This window comes from Seriola lalandi, unplaced genomic scaffold (genome assembly GCF_002814215.2).
Source record: "Seriola lalandi dorsalis isolate HSWRI2012SDOR001 ecotype SW California unplaced genomic scaffold, Sedor1 jcf7180002054519, whole genome shotgun sequence".
Lineage (NCBI taxonomy): Eukaryota > Metazoa > Chordata > Actinopteri > Carangiformes > Carangidae > Seriola > Seriola lalandi.
This window is the reverse complement of record NW_019525072.1, coordinates 2,151,003-2,168,631: the sequence shown is the minus strand read 5'-3', so window position 1 is coordinate 2,168,631 and position 17,629 is coordinate 2,151,003. Positions and strand designations below refer to the sequence as shown.

Sequence of the window (17,629 nt, the reverse complement as noted above, 5' to 3'; positions counted from 1 at the left end):
CACAGAATAAATATATAAATAAATACACTTTTTTATTAGGTACACCTAGCTAAAGCTAATACAACAGCCCTGTAATAAATCCTCCTTTATGAAGATTATAATGAAACTAATAATATAACTGAAACACAAAAGTAGCACATATTAAATATTCATATCATATTTAAATAAAGAAACCAATATCTTAAGCTTATAAATCAAAACAGTTAGCTGCATGTAAACAGGACTAATAAAAGTATACATTTGGCTGGATGAATAATTAATATAGTGATTTTTTTATATTCAGAGTTGCAATATAGCATGTATCATATGTTCTTTATAAATGTGTCATATGAGTCATATGTGTTATACAATGAATCATATTACTCTAATTACTCTGTTAAAGAATGTTTTAAACACCTTTGTAATCCAAATTTTAATATCTGAGCTGATCTCATAATATTGGGTCAAGATAGAAAGGAAAACCCGGGAAGTCTGTCTAATTGAAATGCCTGAGCAATCGTTAAGATTAGTTTTATGACACTCTAGGGCCCCACTGAGAAATCTGCAGCATTTATTACAGGGGACCCCCGTAGCTCCGCCCCCAGCCTCCGTTACGTCGTAGTCATGGAAATGCGTCCCCCTCTCGTCCAATGAGAAGCGTCGCTGGTGCCATGTGTGTATTGTTTAAACTGCTCAAATCAGACAGAGTTTCCAGACCGACAAAACTTCCACCAAACTGAGTGATGGCGGCCGCCGTGTCTGTTAGCTCAGCTGCCAAGGATGAAAGCACAGACACTGGACTCGGTTTCGCCTCTCGTCCGCTTCGTGAACATTACGACCTCGCTGCGGACCACGAAAACTGGATGGCCGGAGACTGCCTGCATCCCGAACTCGAACCCGGGGAAGAGGAATCGACACCGGGTCGCGAATGTCAGCGGAGGGTCGACGAGGACCTGACATCACTGAGCCCCGAAGAGATCGAGAGCCGCTTGGAGAGAACTCGTCGGGAGTTTTACAACCGTAGAAAAATTATCATAAAAAACCTGCCATCCGACGTTAGCAATCAGGTATGAGTAAAAACTACGAGCCAAATGGAGATTTAAACTGTTGGATGATTGATTGATTGACGGGGTCGTTTGGCTAACGTTAGCCTAGCTTCAATATGCCTGCCATGCTACCTAAGTTAGCCTACTAGCCATTTAACTAGTTAGCTACCTTTTAACTTTTGTTATGCGGGGTTTTGCTTTGACTCTACAACAGTTGAAAAAGCCAACCCACCGTCACTTGCAGCCGCGAAACACCGTTAGGGTCGTGATTAATTTGTTTGGGTTAGGTCAACTAACGGCTTAGGTTAAGTGCCAGGTGGTCAGATAACTGTCAATAATGGTCATCTGTGGCCTGCATGACCTGCCAGTCCGGCCTCGTAGGTAACAACTGGGTAACTTAAATTTCCTTGGTTTAATTTCACTATTCAAGTTGCCAAGCCAAACTTTTGGTAATTTCACTCTCTTCATGGGTTTTACAGGTGCACTGGAGCTTTTTCATCGGCCCATCTGTTGTTATTAAAGCTGGCGTTTGGCTCCATCAACCAGCCACAGATTTTAGTCATGATGCCACATTTTTTTTGGAACGTGCCTGACTCGTGGGGAGCGGTGGGCCTGCGGGCGGTACCATTGTTCACATGGGGGTGGAGGGTGGGGGTGGTGGGAGTTCGAGATGTGAGTTGCAATATAACAAAAGGTGGAAGGCGTGGAGACAAAACGTTTCAGAAAATGCTAGACAGCATCACCATTCGTTTGTGAATGGGCAAAAACAGCGCAGAACAATTTCTCCCACAACAATGAGTCAGTTATTCACCTCCCTCACCCCGACAGGTGCACTTGTTACTAGTTTCCCAGTGGACATGAATGAGTTAATTATGTGATGACCAAAACCTGCAATTAAGCAATCCACAAATTTATAAGAAAAATCTGCAACTTATATCTGGTATTTTATGTATGGGTTCTTGATTAAATGGACATAAGGTCTGATCATTTTAAATATCCGGATGTAATCGTTGTCTTTTCTTATTTACAGGAGGTCCATGAGCTGTTGGGCAACTATGACTTGAAGTACTGCTTTGTTGACAAATACAAGGGCACAGGTTGGTCTGAGTACTTGTCCATCATGTTAGACATCTTCATTTTAAAGGACTGAAGGATTTTGGCACAGATAATTGATATGTATATATAAAAAGATGGATGAAGATTAATCATGTGTACGGGTTGGGTTTTCTCCATTGAGAGTAGTTAATCTTCTAAAATCTTCTCAATTAGGATAAATTCCTTCACAAATTGTGGAGCAGAGTAAATAAAATGATAAAAGATCTCGATTTGAGGAAAATACTGAATAAATAGAACAAAAAAAAAAATTCTGGAGTAGACCCCAAATTTACACTTGTGCCCCAGTAGTTCATCACTAATGGTGACAAGATTCTTTGTCTTAGGGTAAATTGCAGTGATAATACCCTATTTTTTGTGCGGCTGTTGAGTGGTTCGTAAGTGCAACTGCAGTGTGTGTCTAGTACACAAAAGTGTATCAACTCTAGCAGAGATTTCACAGCAAAGTTTGCTACCAGGAGAGGTTGTCCATTTACCTAACATTTTTCCACTCAGCCTTTTCTTCTGTAGCTGCTGTGTTTGAGGCTAATCTGTTGGTTAAAGTTTTTGGAAGGAGATAGTGTAACCAAATATTTTTTGCTCTCAAATGAAACACTTTCTCCAATGATGAAAAATTGGTCGAAAGGGCTTGACAGAATTTGAAATGGAAGGAATAAGAATTTATTTGTAACGTATTCCAAAAATGCCAGACAAATAGCAAGTGGAAGGGAGGGCCTGTTTCACGATGATGTAAGTACAATCAGACAGATTACCTTGACATTATAAGTGTGAAAGCTGATTTATCAGGAATAACTGGCATTAAAAAATGAATCAAACAGAAACATCCACTTACGCTAAAATGGTTTTGCACAATGACGGAGCAATATCCCACTGGAAAGTGGCTGATAACAATGGACCAGACATTTGCTCGAGTCAGATGGTAAATTCAGGTTATGCCTGATATGGACCAAACTGTTGTGGGAGATAACCAGTCACATTTAGATATTCTTTTGTGCAAAATCTTGTTGGCTGGTAAAAAGACCACTCTATGTCTATTTTGTTGTTTCTTTAGGTGACTTTCAGACATGACCGCAAAAGTCCACCCCCCCCCCCTTCTCATCCTCTTTCAAAACACATGGGTAACAGGATGTTTGCTTCAGCACACTATGGGGCTTTAGTATACCTCATTGCACTTTAACAAGAGGCTATCACTGACACTGTAGACAGTGGGTGATAGTAACATTCAAACCTCAGGTCACCTAACAGTGACAGTTTGTCAGATAAAGTACCCTTTTGATTCTTGACAGCCATTGTAGTTTCAATAAGGGAAATGTTGCGGTGACATAAAAGCTGGTGTGTGGTGACATCATGCCACCAGCATTGTCTTTTATCACACCACCTAAAGGAGAAATGATGTCACAACCAATGTTCGCTCCCTGAGACCTGCTGTGTAAGAAAATGGATTTTACTGTTAATGCTGCCTGAACAAATGTCACTCCCTCACTTTACACCAAATGTTTATTGTCTCTCTCTTCCCCTCTCTGTCCCCCATCACCCTCAGCATTTGTGACACTGCTCAATGGGGAACAGGCTCAGTGTGCCATCAAAGAGTTCCACCAGCATGTGCTACGGGACAGGGAGATCTCTGTGCAGCTGCAGCCGACAGACGCTCTGCTGTGCATCGCCAACTTGCCTCGTGCTTTCACCCAGCAGCAGTTTGAGGAATTGGTGCGACCCTTTGGGAACCTGGAGCGCTGCTTTCTGGTGTACAGTGCCTCCACCGGGCATTCCAAGGGTTATGGCTTTGTGGAGTACATGAAGAAGGACTCAGCGGCCAGGGCCAAGTCAGAGCTTTTAGGAAAGCAGCTGGGTTCCCGCATGCTGTACGTCCACTGGACTGAGGTGGGCTCCCTCACATACCCACTGCTGCACTCCAAATGTCTGTGTGTGGACCGCCTGCCCCCAAACCTGCTGACAGCCCAAGACCTCCGCAACGCCCTGGCTGACACCCATGCGCCAGTCTTCTGCCAGGTCAAATTCACCACACACAAAACGCACTTCCTTTCATGTTAAAATGCTTTTGGTTGGCAACTTAATCCAGATTGCAATTGACTCCAAAAATAGTAGATTTAGTGCCACTATTCATTGACCAGTGATTTCCAAGAATACAGTTTGCCACTCTATATCAAGCTTGCTGTTGTTACACTTTCCCCGGATACTTTTTTGTCAGTTCCTTCTGTGTTGATTCATGCAATGCAAGGCCTTATTAACAAAGAGCCTTTTGAGACTGATGAAGGTGATGTGCTGCTACATGTATCAGAAAGTTGTAGAATTGGCCCTGATGGTGTAGGACATTATTTTAGGGATTGTTTACAAATGGAGAGGAACCATTTTGTACAACTGTATTCCATATTTGATCTTTCAGTACCTTTCACCTTTGCCCCAGTTTTCATGTGGCCACTCAAAGTTTCTATAGCATTGAGCATTGCTGGTTTCTATGGTGATGACCACCTGACTCCCCCAGGTGGTGTCATTCAGCAGGCTTTTCTGGAATGAGAGAGGGTTGTCCTTTTCGCACAACACACAGAGTAGCACTTTTCTGCTGGTTCCAGGGTTTTTTGTTTTTTTTTAAGGATTGTGGCAAAAGGCAGTGATGATTAAGGACCATACAATAGTGATAATAAGAGAAACAGTTTAGTTTCCCAACACTAGTTTTAACAAAGTGGAGCTGGCCTGGTTATGAAGTTGTGAAATCTGGTGGCATTGAATCATGAGGCCACAACTAATGACTGATAGTGAGTAAAGGGCCATTTAAAAGGAAATTCAAAAGCCATATAGTCAGCAGAATAGTACTTATCTGTGAATAAATGAACAATGAAGTGTTGGTTTGGTGTTTTTGGATTTGACAGGAAATAGGGATGGTTTAAGGTCTGCTGAACTTTTAAATGAGTTTCAATTGTGATTGGAAACATTAAAATCTAATGATTTGTTCTCTGGCAATCCTCGCCATTTATGGCCATTTTTCTTGCTCCTTTTCTAAGTAATTTTCAAAAAGTGGACATTTCATTATTGTACTCGGTGGAAGAGTAAATCATCTGAGTCTTAAATGACAGGCTGGTATGAGACGCTGTCATAGCTAGAAAAGGTCCTACCTGTCACTTGTAAAGGGAGTCACTGTTATCAGTAAACAAAACAAAAAGGAAAAACACTGTCTCTCTGTTGGGAAATTTTCAACATCACTTTTGACCAGTCTGAGCAATAATTCTGGTACATTTCAGGGGTTTTACTGGGCATTAGGTTTCCTTTTTAGATGGATGTTCCACTCAAATATGTGCTTGGGCTAAGTGAAAAGCCACAGGCCTACCATTCAGTCCATACCATGTGTTTATCGTATTTATTTGCATTAGAACTTGGGCTAATGAGTCTCTGTGAGATTAGAAAGAATTGTTTTTTCCCCTCTACAGTTGGCTCAGGGACAAGATGGAAGTTTTCGGCGTTTTGCAGTTTTGGAGTTTGCCACTGCAGAGATGGCCGAAGAGGCACAGCGACTCACTGATGGCAGGCTGCTGGGTGGGACACACATAAGGGTGTCCTTCTGTGCCCCTGGCCCTCCTGGGAGAAGCATGTTGGCTGCTCTGATCGCTGCCCAAACCATGGTAATCAAATCAAACTGACACTGATCTTTCACATGTCCAAAGTTATTATTCAGTTTGTCATTTCTATGTCATGTCTAATTGCCTGTCTTGTGATTTCCACCTTCAAGGCTGTGAACAGGGGTAAAGGTCTCCTCCCTGATCCCACAGCCATGCAGATACTCACAGGCCTCAATAACCCCGCCACGCTCAAGATGCTGCTCAACCCTCTGTCACAGGGACACAAACAAGGTGAGCAGTTCTCACTGGCTCTTAAACAATGGATACATTTAAGATTTCTTCCGGTGCTGTGGATCCTTACGTTCCCTCTGTGTGCAGGCATCCTTGGGGCAGCCCCTACGATGCCGCTGCTGGCCAACCCCGCCCTGTCCGCCGCCCTGCTCCAGCTGCTCCTTCAGAACCAGGCCAAGGCCCAGCAGGTACTGCTGTCTTTCTGCCTTGTCTCCGCTATGTTCCGCTTAGCTGCTCAGCCTGTTTTGATTCATCCTCTCCCACTGATACGCACCTTTTTTTCCCCCCCACTCTCTGCTCTTTCCCTCTTTACCTTTAGCAAGCCTTTCTGGGAAATCATCTTCTGTGGGCTCAGGTGCTGCACAATAAAGAAAGCCCTCTAGTACCTTGTGTGAGTGATAATGGTGTTTGTGTTTGGCTATCAGTGTGTGTGAGCTGGTTGCAAAGCTTGATGAATCCTGGTCTTTTTATGTGGTTGGTGATAGAAAACTCAGTGCCTGGGTGGGTAAGCTCTCGCAGGGAAAGTGTGAGGTTTGTTTTTTGTGTGTGTGTGTGTGTGTGGGGGGATGTAGTTCGAGTGGTGCTGAGTGATGTGGTAGGTGTACTACTCTATTGTGCATCAAAATTGTAAATACCCCTTCTGTAAGAACATAATTTCATGTGTTGTGAGTAAGCCTTGGTGCTGATTTAAGTGTGCTCGTGTAGCTCATCAGTTTTCCGCTGCTCCAGTGTGGTAGCCACGCTGTGTGACCCTCTTGTGACACTGAACTCTGCTCTCTCCATTGGCCAGCAGGCAGGACTCATTGGGGAGAATCCTCTGGCTGCTCTGCCTGTCCAGCAGGGAGTCCATCTGCTCGGAGACCTACCCCAAGGTTTGGCATCCGCCCGCTCCAGCCATAGCTCCTTAAGCATGTTTTTGCTTTTATGATGCTAAACATCTGTAGCCTCTCCTTGCCCGTTAGTCATGCTTCCTGCTCTTTACACTAATTATGATGCTAGATAAGGCTGGAAGTTACGTGGTAGAATATCATGGCCAAACATATTAATTTGCACCTGATTAGGTATGTTTTCATTTGTATTCAAGAAAAAAATGTTTTTTGCAAATCTGACTTTGATAGGAAAAACCTAATTGAGAGATTGCCAAATGGATCATAGATTAAAGATTACATTATTTGTAATTTACAATTTCGTTCCTCTATTTAATTCCTCTAGGTGGTGTAGTCTCAGGTCTTGGTCTTCAGACCGATCCTCTGGCCCCCATAAAGCCAATGCCACTTGGCAGAGCCCTGACAAGGGAGCAGGAGTCTCCCACAGCAGCATGCACCTTCCCCCAGACTTCCTCTCCCACCCTGCAGGGCATCTCCATGCCCCTGATGGGTGGCATGATGGGAGCAGATGGTCTCACAGCACAAGGGGTGAGGTCCCAAGTAATTTCTGTACTATGCTTTTCTGCCTCTTGTATTCTTGTCCAGTTTTTTTACCCATGTGTAAATGAGAAATGGGTGGGGGAAAAAAATGAATCACCTCTTTCCTTCCTGTTAGGTCTCCATACTAGGAGATCCTCCCAAAGATGTGAATATTCCCCAGAACGCCTTCCTCGGTGTCAATAATGTGTTTCCCTCAGGTGAGGTTCTTGTTTGCAGTGTGTGGTTCTGAATTTCCTTCTTACTAGTCTGTTATTGTTTGCTGCAGCACCTGAAGTAAACACAGATGTCTGTCTCCCCTCTCCTACTCCAGGAGGAAGCTGCCGACCTCACCCTTATAGAAAGAGGCCTACACTAAGTAATGTGTCCAACCAGCACACACACCAGAGCATACAGCCAAATTATAACCTGCGCTACCAGGATTCCTACAGCCCTGAATATCCTCCTCTGCACCAGGTAACCACCAGATTCCTCCTTTCTTCCGTTGTGCGTCTTTTCTAAATAGGCGCTGCTTTTTGGAGATGATTTGTGGTTTTGAATAGACAATGATGTGCACGCCGCACAGCCTGGCTGCTCATTGCTAACCATTCAGTAGGCTATATGATGTTTGGTCTGAGGCCCATCTGGTGTTACTCCTCAGGATCCCCTGGCCCACTTGTATGAACAGCAGGAGAACCTTGACACTGGGGCCTTGGCAGGATTCGGACAGCAGGTAGTGTTTTCTTTAATTTTTTTTTTGTTTTTTTTCCAACCAATTGTAGATGATGTGAGCAGATCTTTAATGTTATTAAATGAATTAGATATCGGACTGATAATAAAATGGCTATTCTGATGTGTTTCGACTGTCTCTGCAGCCCTCTCATCACCCAGACTACAGCGAGCGATTTTCCCACTACAGTTACCCTCCCAGCCCACCCCTCTCCTCATACTTCAGCTCAGGGCCGGAAGCTTCCAGTAATGGCAGCCTCCCTACCACCCAGCTCAATAGGGTAATTTGAAAGCTTTGGACTGATTTGGACTTTGTTTATTTATTTTATTCTTTTTTTTTTTTTTTTTTTTTTAAATTAACATCCATTTTGGTCTCAAACTATTGATTACTTGCCAGTGCAAGAACATCAAGGTAGCACTGTAAGAGATAAAACAGGGGAGGGTTACATTCCAGGAATAAGCCCATGTTCAATAATTAATGTTATGCTGTAAGTGCATGAGCCTCAAAAGTGTAGGTCACTGAAAGTTGTTTTTGTCCTCAGGCTGTGGGAATGCCTCCTGTGAGCCACACCAGTAACTACCCCCCAGGCCTGGGGAACGCTGTGAAGGTAATTTACACTTTCTTGCCTTTGCCTTTTTGTACAGTTTTTGCTTCTACAATGAAATACTCTTCATTGATTTTTTTATTTTTATTTTTTTTTGCCAATTATAGACTCCCATTGGTAGTCACAAGCGTGTGTTCTCCCGGCTGATCCCATCTCCAGAGCCAAGCCCTGAGGGCGGCTATGTGGGCCAGCACTCCCAAGGCCTTGGTGGCCATTATGCAGACTCCTACCTTAAGCGAAAGCGTATATTTTGAATAAAGCTGACTGCTTCTTGCTGTATGAGTAGCCATTCAACAGCCAGGACATGATGGCATCTCCTCCAATGAACTTGAGCTTGGCAGTCCTTGGATTTGTCTCCTGTTTACTCCTGTGAGTGACCCCTGGAGGGCGCTTAGGAGTGCAGCTTGTTGCTATCTGGACACTTGTGTCACTCTATGGGAATTCTTGGTGGCTGTTTTTTCTTTTTTGTGTATATATGATTTTAGTGTGTTGGTAAATTAAGTTTTTACTTTTTTTCATTTTTTATTTGACTTTTAATTTTCTGTTGAACGATTTGTACAGTGAGAAAAAATGGTTAATTAGCTAATGAAGTCTTTTCTCTTCAGCATCATTTTTTATTCTTGTGTTGAGTGTGGTGTATCAGCAGAGCTACAGATAGTTTGGCCAGTTTTCAGTGGCAGCCATAGGCTGCTTTTTATAATGTTTGACATCTCACTAAAGTGAAGCTGTCCACATATTCAGGCAAAGGGATTTGCATAGTATTAAAAACAAGCTTTACTACAGAGGCTCAACATTTAAGTAGCCTTACTAATTCCATGTAAAAAGTTCAGTTGTTTGTTTAATGAGATGGTGTTTTTGTGTTATGGTGTTTTTTTGTTTTCCCCTTCCTTGCACAAGGTTGTATATTTTGCTTTATTACTCTTTCTGGATTCAGGCCTTTCCTCATCGGTTAACATTCAGCTTTCCATCCACCAATGACGGCTGCATGTACCTGCCTGTGTATTATAGGTTAAGCGTTCTACCATTCTGGCATATTTTCTCAAGCCTCAACTTTTCCACGTTGTTTGTCTTTTGATCCACACCCTCCAACTTGTTTTCGGAGTCTATTCTCTACACTGGTTGTTGAGTGATGCACTTGGAGGGCACAGGTCACACTCCTAATCTGTTCTCACCAATACAGGATGCCATTTTCAAGTCTCCTGGAGTTGAATATTTTCTGTGTTTTTAATGTGCGTTCTGTTTGCTAAGTTAAATTTTGAATGTCTTAAAGTCCACACACCTCAGTGGTGGAGCTGGATGGGTGGGGCAGTGAACATCGGCTGTGCACCATCCCTCGAGCTGCCAGCACATAGTGAATACAGGAATCTCAGGGAGAGGCCTGACTAATTGACTTCGCTTCTCTAGATGAATAGATGGCAGGTGGAATGATGGACACAGCCCATGTTCAAAGTTTTCTTATAATGGTGGGATTTAAGTCTGTCAGGGGATATACTAATGGAAGCTACTGGCAGGTGATTGGTCAGTGACATGATTGTCCTTGTTTTTTCTTTTTTTTTTCCTTTTTTTTGTGAATAATTATCTGGTTGACAGTTTGATTGTGAAAACCCATTACCTCTGACTTCTGCTAGGAAATGCAGCTACACTTGAGCCTTAACATTGTTTTCTGTGATCTCATCCTGCCCTGTGTTGGCTTCCATCTACATTTACCGTTTCTGTGTTATTTGCTGTGTAAATAGTTAAAGCTTGATCATTTTCCTGAGTCCAAAACTTGTTTTCTTTAATAATACCTGCTCCTGGTCTGGCGTTCTTGAATGAATTTGCTGCTCCTTGTGTTTTTGTTTGCCTGTATGTTTGAAAGCTGATGTGACCAAGAGTGGCGCTGCAGCAGACTGCTCATGTTGTGTATGGACCAAGAGATGCAGCTGTACTGTATGATCATCATTCATTTTGATTGATTTGATGCTAACCGCTATCCTCTCCTCTGTACCGCCATGGTTGTCTCTGTATGTGTGTGATGTGAGCAAGTAAATGTTATTTAAACTCGTTGTTGTGAATTCATCATTTAAAAAAAAAAAAACATAGAAAATATACACAGTATCTCTGTGATATCTACATTTGACATTTTGGGGGTTATGTATTTTACCTTAAATAGTTAACCTGTTTTCTTTTTGGTTTGACACAGAGCACATAATTTGCTCTTTAAGCACAACTGCCTGAGGACTTTTAATTTTTGTGATTGAAAAATTTTAGAGCTGATTTGTTAAAGTGACCCATAACAGATTTGCTTAATTAGACTTTAATTGTGTCTTAAAACCCAGAGAGTTTAATTGCAGAATGCAATTCTGCAGAATGCAATTAAACTCTGTCAGTGTCCACATGTTAGTGCATGTGAGTCCCTCCTGTTAACCATAGGTCCTCCCCACTTTTATAAACGCACAGACACTGCCCCCATTATAGATGGCGCAGTGCAGTATGCAGCCTTCAGGTGAGAGTGACCTGTCAGAGTTTTCTCCACAGATGAAATCACGTTTTCATCTAAAAATGCCTCAGACAAGGAAAGAGATAAGACCATAGCACAGGTGGACTGGCCATGGGAACTACCAGATCAAATCCCAAATTGTTCTGGTGGACCATCAAAACATCCATACAGTTTTTACAGGCTCCACCGGTGTCATTCGTTTTACCAGCCCAGGCTAAATTTCTTTCCCTGTCCGACCCGGGAGCCAATACTGGTCTTTACCGAGATAAAGAATCCTACAAGCTGCCAAAGGGCTCGAGCTTAACTCAGAACATGCCTTTCTTCCCTTCCATGTGTAAGTAACTTGATTGATGGCACCATAACGCCACAAATCTCTTTTCACTTGACAGGCTCCAGAACACATGATAACATTAGCTAAGTTGCTGTTACCCATATTATGAATGTGTTTGGCAAATGTTGCTATCGCTAGCTAGCTTACTGCTATTATTGCTGTGCGTATCACTAGCGTTAACGGTTGTTGCTGTTTTTATTTTGTTGGCTCTCGTGTACTTGTATTTTTATTCAGTTGTGCTTCTTGTGGTTGTCTTTAGTGGCCGCTTTCACTGGACTTCATTACACCTTGTTGACTGGGAACTGAGGCTGTGGGTGATGAAGCATTTGTTTTGGTCTAGATGCTGGTTGTATAGAGCAACATCCAGTGGCAGTGACGGACCTTTAAATTGTTGATCATTTCACAGAGAACCTATTCATCAACACTAATAATATAGGATATTTCGTATAAGACAAAATAAGCCGTGTGGTTGAGAGCATGATCAGCTAAGTTTAGATCAGCTTTATTAAGTCCTCTATCGGTAGAATAAAATCTTTGCTTCAGGCATGAAAGTAACAAACACAAGTGAGCTATAGAAAAAGCTACATGGAACCCTATTGGATACTAAAAATTATGTGGAAAATTTTAAAGGCTAGCAAATGTGATTTTGATTTAATGGAGGAAAGGTATACAAGTCCTTTATATTGTTTAAAGCTACACAAAGAAGTATATAGTACTTATATTTTAGCCCAATTGTATGGACTAATGGACCAGAACCGAGGTGCCATGCACAGCCAGCTTATGTTTTGCTTCATTGGATAGGCGACCAACCATAAAAAATAATGCTTCTGCACACTTGCAGACAGAGCTTTTCAGGAACAGGTGCGGTAGTCAGGAAGCATCAAGTCAACAAAAAGGAAGATGCATCAAAGCATCTGCTAACAAAATTACTGGTTGTTAACTCAACTACAAGATTTTGTCGTCTTCTGTTCCCCTACATGGAAAAAAACTGGAGGCTGGTAACAACAGCTGTATTAGTGTTTCATGAAGTGCCTTTGAGCACAGCACATATCCTCTGTACTTAAGTTACAACATGTTATCGGACAGATGCTGTGGCTCTATCAGTGCAGCATAGCTGTGAGTGTGACCTGCATGAATATAAAGCAGGTTACTGCTGAGAGGATAATTTTTCTTCCATGGATGACTTATTATTTAACAACAAGCACAGTCAGTCAGTTATCAGCTATCAAGGCGAATAACAGGTTGCTCAAAAAATAAAAACAACTTGAAGAGATATGTCAAACTGTGAAGTGAGAGAAATTACAATTCACCCTGATAAGGCTGTATATACAGCCTGATGACATTCAGATTGAATTAAAACACAAACCAAAGAATAACCTGAAATGTCAACTGTGTTCTTATAGGCGTAGGACTTTCAGCCTCTGTTCAGCAGACCCTGAGGGTAATGGCAGGTCAATTGTGCTCTTATCAGGCAGAAATTGAGCTTAAAGTCGTCTGCCCAGATGATAGGCTGTGTGGCAACACTGAGCCCTTTGCATTACTGTCCCTCACCCTTCAGACTGAGGTGCTAAGGGCCAAGAGGCACTGAAGAGAGAGCTCCTCTTCCCCTCAGCAGCCATCAGGATGAAAGGTTTTGATTAGATGTTATTCTTATGGTCCCACAGAGCCTCAAGGAGCAGAGCCGCTGATGGAGCTTTCCCCCTGATGGGCAAAACACAAGTGCAGAACATTGGTCATAAAACTCCCCTTTTAACACAGATACTGTTTGTGACATTTCTCCAAGAGAAAAATTCAGCTGTATGTTTTGGTTTGTCACGGCCTGTCACCTAAGAAATACATCTGAAGGAGAAATAATCTCTTTTATCATCTGTAAACGACAATGGAAATGAGAACATTATGAAGAAACAATGGCATTGCTTTTTAGAGCTGCTGACATGATATTAGTGTTTTTCGCAGCCAGGAGGTTTATTTCTGTAATATTTATCTGTAATGCTTCAGGCACCCCTGAATGATGTTCTCATACCTGCAGCCAGTCTACCCAGAGTTCTCAGAGGGATCCGCCGAGGCTCGGTGGACGCTGTGTCAGACACATTTAGATTTCTGCCTTTCATATTTCCACCCACACAGTCACCCTGCACAGTTGCTGGTGAACGCTGCAGAAACCTGCGATTTTCCCAAATACAGACAGGAAGGAAGAAGAGCTCTGAAGGCAGATCACTGCGGCATAATTTATCACAAATTACTAATGCACAAATGAAGGAAAAGTTATTATTTCTTATATAATTGTGCATTTGCTGTCGAGCTGAAAATGTAACCGCTTCATCTCACTTTACTTCCCATGTGTGTTGAATGGAAACTGATGTATTTAAATATACATATTCACTGTCATCTACATGTAAAACACACTCTAAATTCTTAATTCACATATGCAATGAATTATTACGGCTTTATTTCAGTATAGGAGCAACAAAATGTAACCAAATAGGGTATGTCACAAGAGCTGTTTATAGCAGGATTAGTCATAGAAAACAGCCCACTCCCCCCTGTGACAAGCAGTCTATAAAACAGCAGAACATCTCTGTAGCCCTGGAGAAAGCTGTTAGTCTGCCTTTCGCTTAATTCAAAAGAGGGGAAAAGCCACTCAGTTTGAACGGTGCACCTGCTTAGCCAAACAAGATTATATTATAGTAGGGATTGAAATTCCAAGCCAGAAAATGTGCCCTTATCCCCCTGAAATAAGCTTGGGTATTGTTACACTCTTCATTTTCATCGTTTCCAGTCGATCCTCAGTGTAATTGTATATCACCAAGGCACTACAAAATGAGATAACCGTTTCTGGTTATGAGAAATAAACACAATGTTTCCCAGTACAGTGCTGCTGTTGTGATATACTGAAGCAGCACATTTGATTTTCTGAAATGAAGAGATATTCCAAAACAAAATGCTTTGTTTTTGTTATTTGTTTGCGTCGCACACACACGGTCTCATTTCTTTCCTCTGCTGATACTTACTGTAGATTAAATCCTCAATATCCAGACGAAACCCAGACATCGACTGTAGCAGTGAGATGAGCCTGGTTCTCTATCAGGCTGAGAAATTTTAAATTTGAGGCGAAGCAGCAACTGTAGTCTTGAAATCTTTCTCACACATACCAAAAAAGTAATTTCTTCAAGAAGTATCTCTTGTCCTCTGCTCCCCTGTTGAATCATATCCCCTGTCCCACATCGTCCTCAGCATTAATAACCTGCACTTTTATCAAGCGGAGCTCTCATTTCTCTTATTTCCTTTGCTGCAACTTGTCTCCTACATGATCACAACTGAATAATGAGATATTGCAAAGACACTTTATCTCTGACCAGTTCTTTCTCTGGCTGAGTGCAACAACTAAACAACCTCAGAGTTTTTATGCTCCCCAATATGAGGAACAGCATGTCTTTAAAGGCACAATCTGTGATCTAAGCGTAAACCAAAGTGTAGCCCTGCGTAGTGCCTACCACCAAATTCAAACCACAGGACTACAACCTCCTACCACTCCCAAATTCATTACCCAAATGACCAGTCTTTTGATACGATTGACACCCGACAACGACAAAATGCAAGTTATTGATGTTTCCTGTTGAAGGTTTATTGTGGCCAGTTTTAAACAAACAATGCTATAAATTAGATAATTGAATATATGCATAATTAATGTGGTTATAAAATGCACCGACTGCTCCTTTAAGGCTTAATTTGCACTGTTTTTCCTGGTAGTCTATGAAGTTCCACGGTTCTCTATGTTTCACCTTGACTGCATTTCATGAAAGTGCATATCAAGAGTACACGTGGAGCAAAAACGCAACCTTGAGGTCATTATGACACTTGATTCCCTTCTCCAGTTGCCATTATAGCTCCACAACGTCATTAGCAGAAGTTTTAGAAGCTCCGAAATCTAGTTATCACGTCATTTGAGGTCTCACTAGTCCTTCAGCTTGTCCCTAAAGTGAAACACTGCCTCGCCTCCCTGATGCAACATTGCATCCTTTCCCATCTGACTCCTCCTCTGCCCTCAGCTGGATGGGCCTTTCAGCGAGATGGGTTTGGTTTGGAGAGAAAAACAAGAAAATACTTGAGTGAAAATGAGGTGAAAAGTGGCAGCTCGCTCTGCTGCTTGTGAGCACATCTCCCACAGTCACTTCTGAATGATTGGGCTGGTTTTTTTTTCATGTTGTTCAGTGTGTGGAGGATTTTCTGCAGTTTAACTCCAGCATTAGCTTTGATTCAGCATGAGTCTATGAGTCTCTGTACGCACAGCACGGACAGGAGGACAGTCCTCCCCCACCCGCTGCACCTCCACAGAAAAAGACAAGCTGAAGTTATTTCAAGAGTCCTTTTAACACTTAATATAAATGACCCGATAGCCTGCTGAAACAGTGTTACATATCACTGCAGCTCAACCACGTCTGGACATGCCTGTATCTCACCCTCTCTTCCTTTCTCACACAAACACCCACGTCCTAGCACGTCCCATTTACTTTTCATTGTCCTGCATTCGTGTAAATACACATGTGCACATTAGCTGCACGACTATTGCTCACTGTCAGGGAAGAGGTGTGGGTTAATATTTCATGGCCCTCCACTGGCAGAAAGTGGATCCATTTCCCAGCATTCCCTGATGCCCGATGTGTAGACTCAGTGTGAGTCAGAGGCCAGACAGGCTGCTGATGGGCTTTCTGCTGGACATGCAGAGTTCACCGCCCTCTGTGATTGGTTCTTAGCCGTAATGGAGAAATTCTTCAAAGTTCAGTTTAAGATTACATTTCTGCATATATATATATATATATATATATACACAAACACTCTCCCATACACACAAATGCATTACACAACCATCATCCACATATACTGTACTGAGTAAGTAAGACTGCTTGGCATTTCAATTATTCTTCACAATATAAATGTATAACGTGGAGAGCCATTTGGTGATGTTGGTCATAATAAATCAGATGCTCACTAAATGAAGTGTGCCGCTGACTCAAGCAAGAGGAACGTTTTTTTTCCTCACCACAATGGAGCACTCCAGTCCGCACTGTGGTCTGTGGTCATTTCGTCATCCACTTCATCCCCCTTTCATTGCCTTTTTAAAAAAAATAATAATTTGGGATAGAATATTAAAAAAATACACAATGGTCAGTCTCTGTCCCTTTTCTATGTCACCACGACAGTAAAAGAGCCTATGAGCATTTCAGTTCCCTTTCAATGTTATTTTGTATTCAGATATTAGTAGAGTTAGATGCTGCTGCGGATGTTACTGAAGTATTTGAAATTTCTTGCACAAGCAGTGGGATAAAAATGTTTTTACAGAAAAATATTACCCGGCTCACACTCAAGGTCTGCATGTTTTTTTTAAATTTTTTTTCCATCTCTTGGTCAAGGTTTTGTGCCTAAATGAAGGTCATGTGACTAAAAGCCTGGGCTTTTAATAAAAGTCGAATACAGCTTTCTGTGAGGGCACATTCCTTTATATTTGGTCAAGATTTTTGAGATGAAATAAAAGCACGTCTCTTTAGTTAGCATGCAAGAATCAAGAAAAAGAACTCTGAGTCTGTGTGCTCATTCATTTCCTAATGAAGCTACTGAATCAGGTGTTTAACTGAGCTGAAATTGTTCTTCAGAGATGAAATCCTTACAGGGCAATTCAACTCACCTGAAGAGCTTATTTTTATTCTAAAGGCTGAGGTGTTTCCCAGAGAAACAATACTCTAATCTGTGATTCTGCTGCCTGGAGTTGTTCATTTAGCCTTTTTTTTTTCTAAACTCAAAACAGCCTTTTAATTCAGCTGTGTTTTTTCATTATTTCATCACCTTCAAATGGGAAAATACAGTTATTTCGACACATTCTTTCCACATCCAGCTACAGGCAGCTTTTTCATTTTGCCCTGTTCATTTTCTAAGGACGCTTACTACAACTGACAATTTTCTCTCAAGGAGACAGTGTTGAATGAAGTTTAGCACAGCTGCCCTGAGAGAAAAAAATATTTCAAAGTTAGGTTTCATTGGCAGATTTATTCTGTGTGGTAGCAGGGACATAAAGTAAGACTAGAA

The 17,629-nt window shown here is 41.9% G+C and overlaps 1 protein-coding gene across 3 annotated transcripts; it reads left to right on the top strand.

Annotated features, from left to right (window-relative positions):
- Positions 1-710: 710 nt before the first annotated feature.
- raver1 (ribonucleoprotein, PTB-binding 1) lies at positions 711-10,781 on the top strand. 3 transcript variants are annotated; one of them, XM_023413730.2, is made up of 15 exons: positions 711-1,046; positions 2,056-2,122; positions 3,679-4,148; positions 5,582-5,773; positions 5,881-6,001; positions 6,089-6,189; positions 6,321-6,392; positions 6,792-6,873; positions 7,214-7,416; positions 7,544-7,625; positions 7,739-7,881; positions 8,066-8,137; positions 8,280-8,414; positions 8,676-8,741; positions 8,846-10,781. In XM_023413730.2, the coding sequence occupies exons 1-15, from the start codon at positions 723-725 to the stop codon at positions 8,990-8,992; spliced, it is 2,277 nt and encodes a 758-aa protein (XP_023269498.1). In that variant the 5' UTR covers positions 711-722; the 3' UTR covers positions 8,993-10,781. The 3 variants fall into 3 exon arrangements, with proteins under 3 accessions (XP_023269498.1, XP_023269501.1, XP_023269500.1); XM_023413733.2 differs by lacking the exon at positions 6,321-6,392 and having other exon boundaries at positions 6,795-6,873; XM_023413732.2 differs by lacking the exon at positions 6,321-6,392.
- Positions 10,782-17,629: the final 6,848 nt, after the last annotated feature.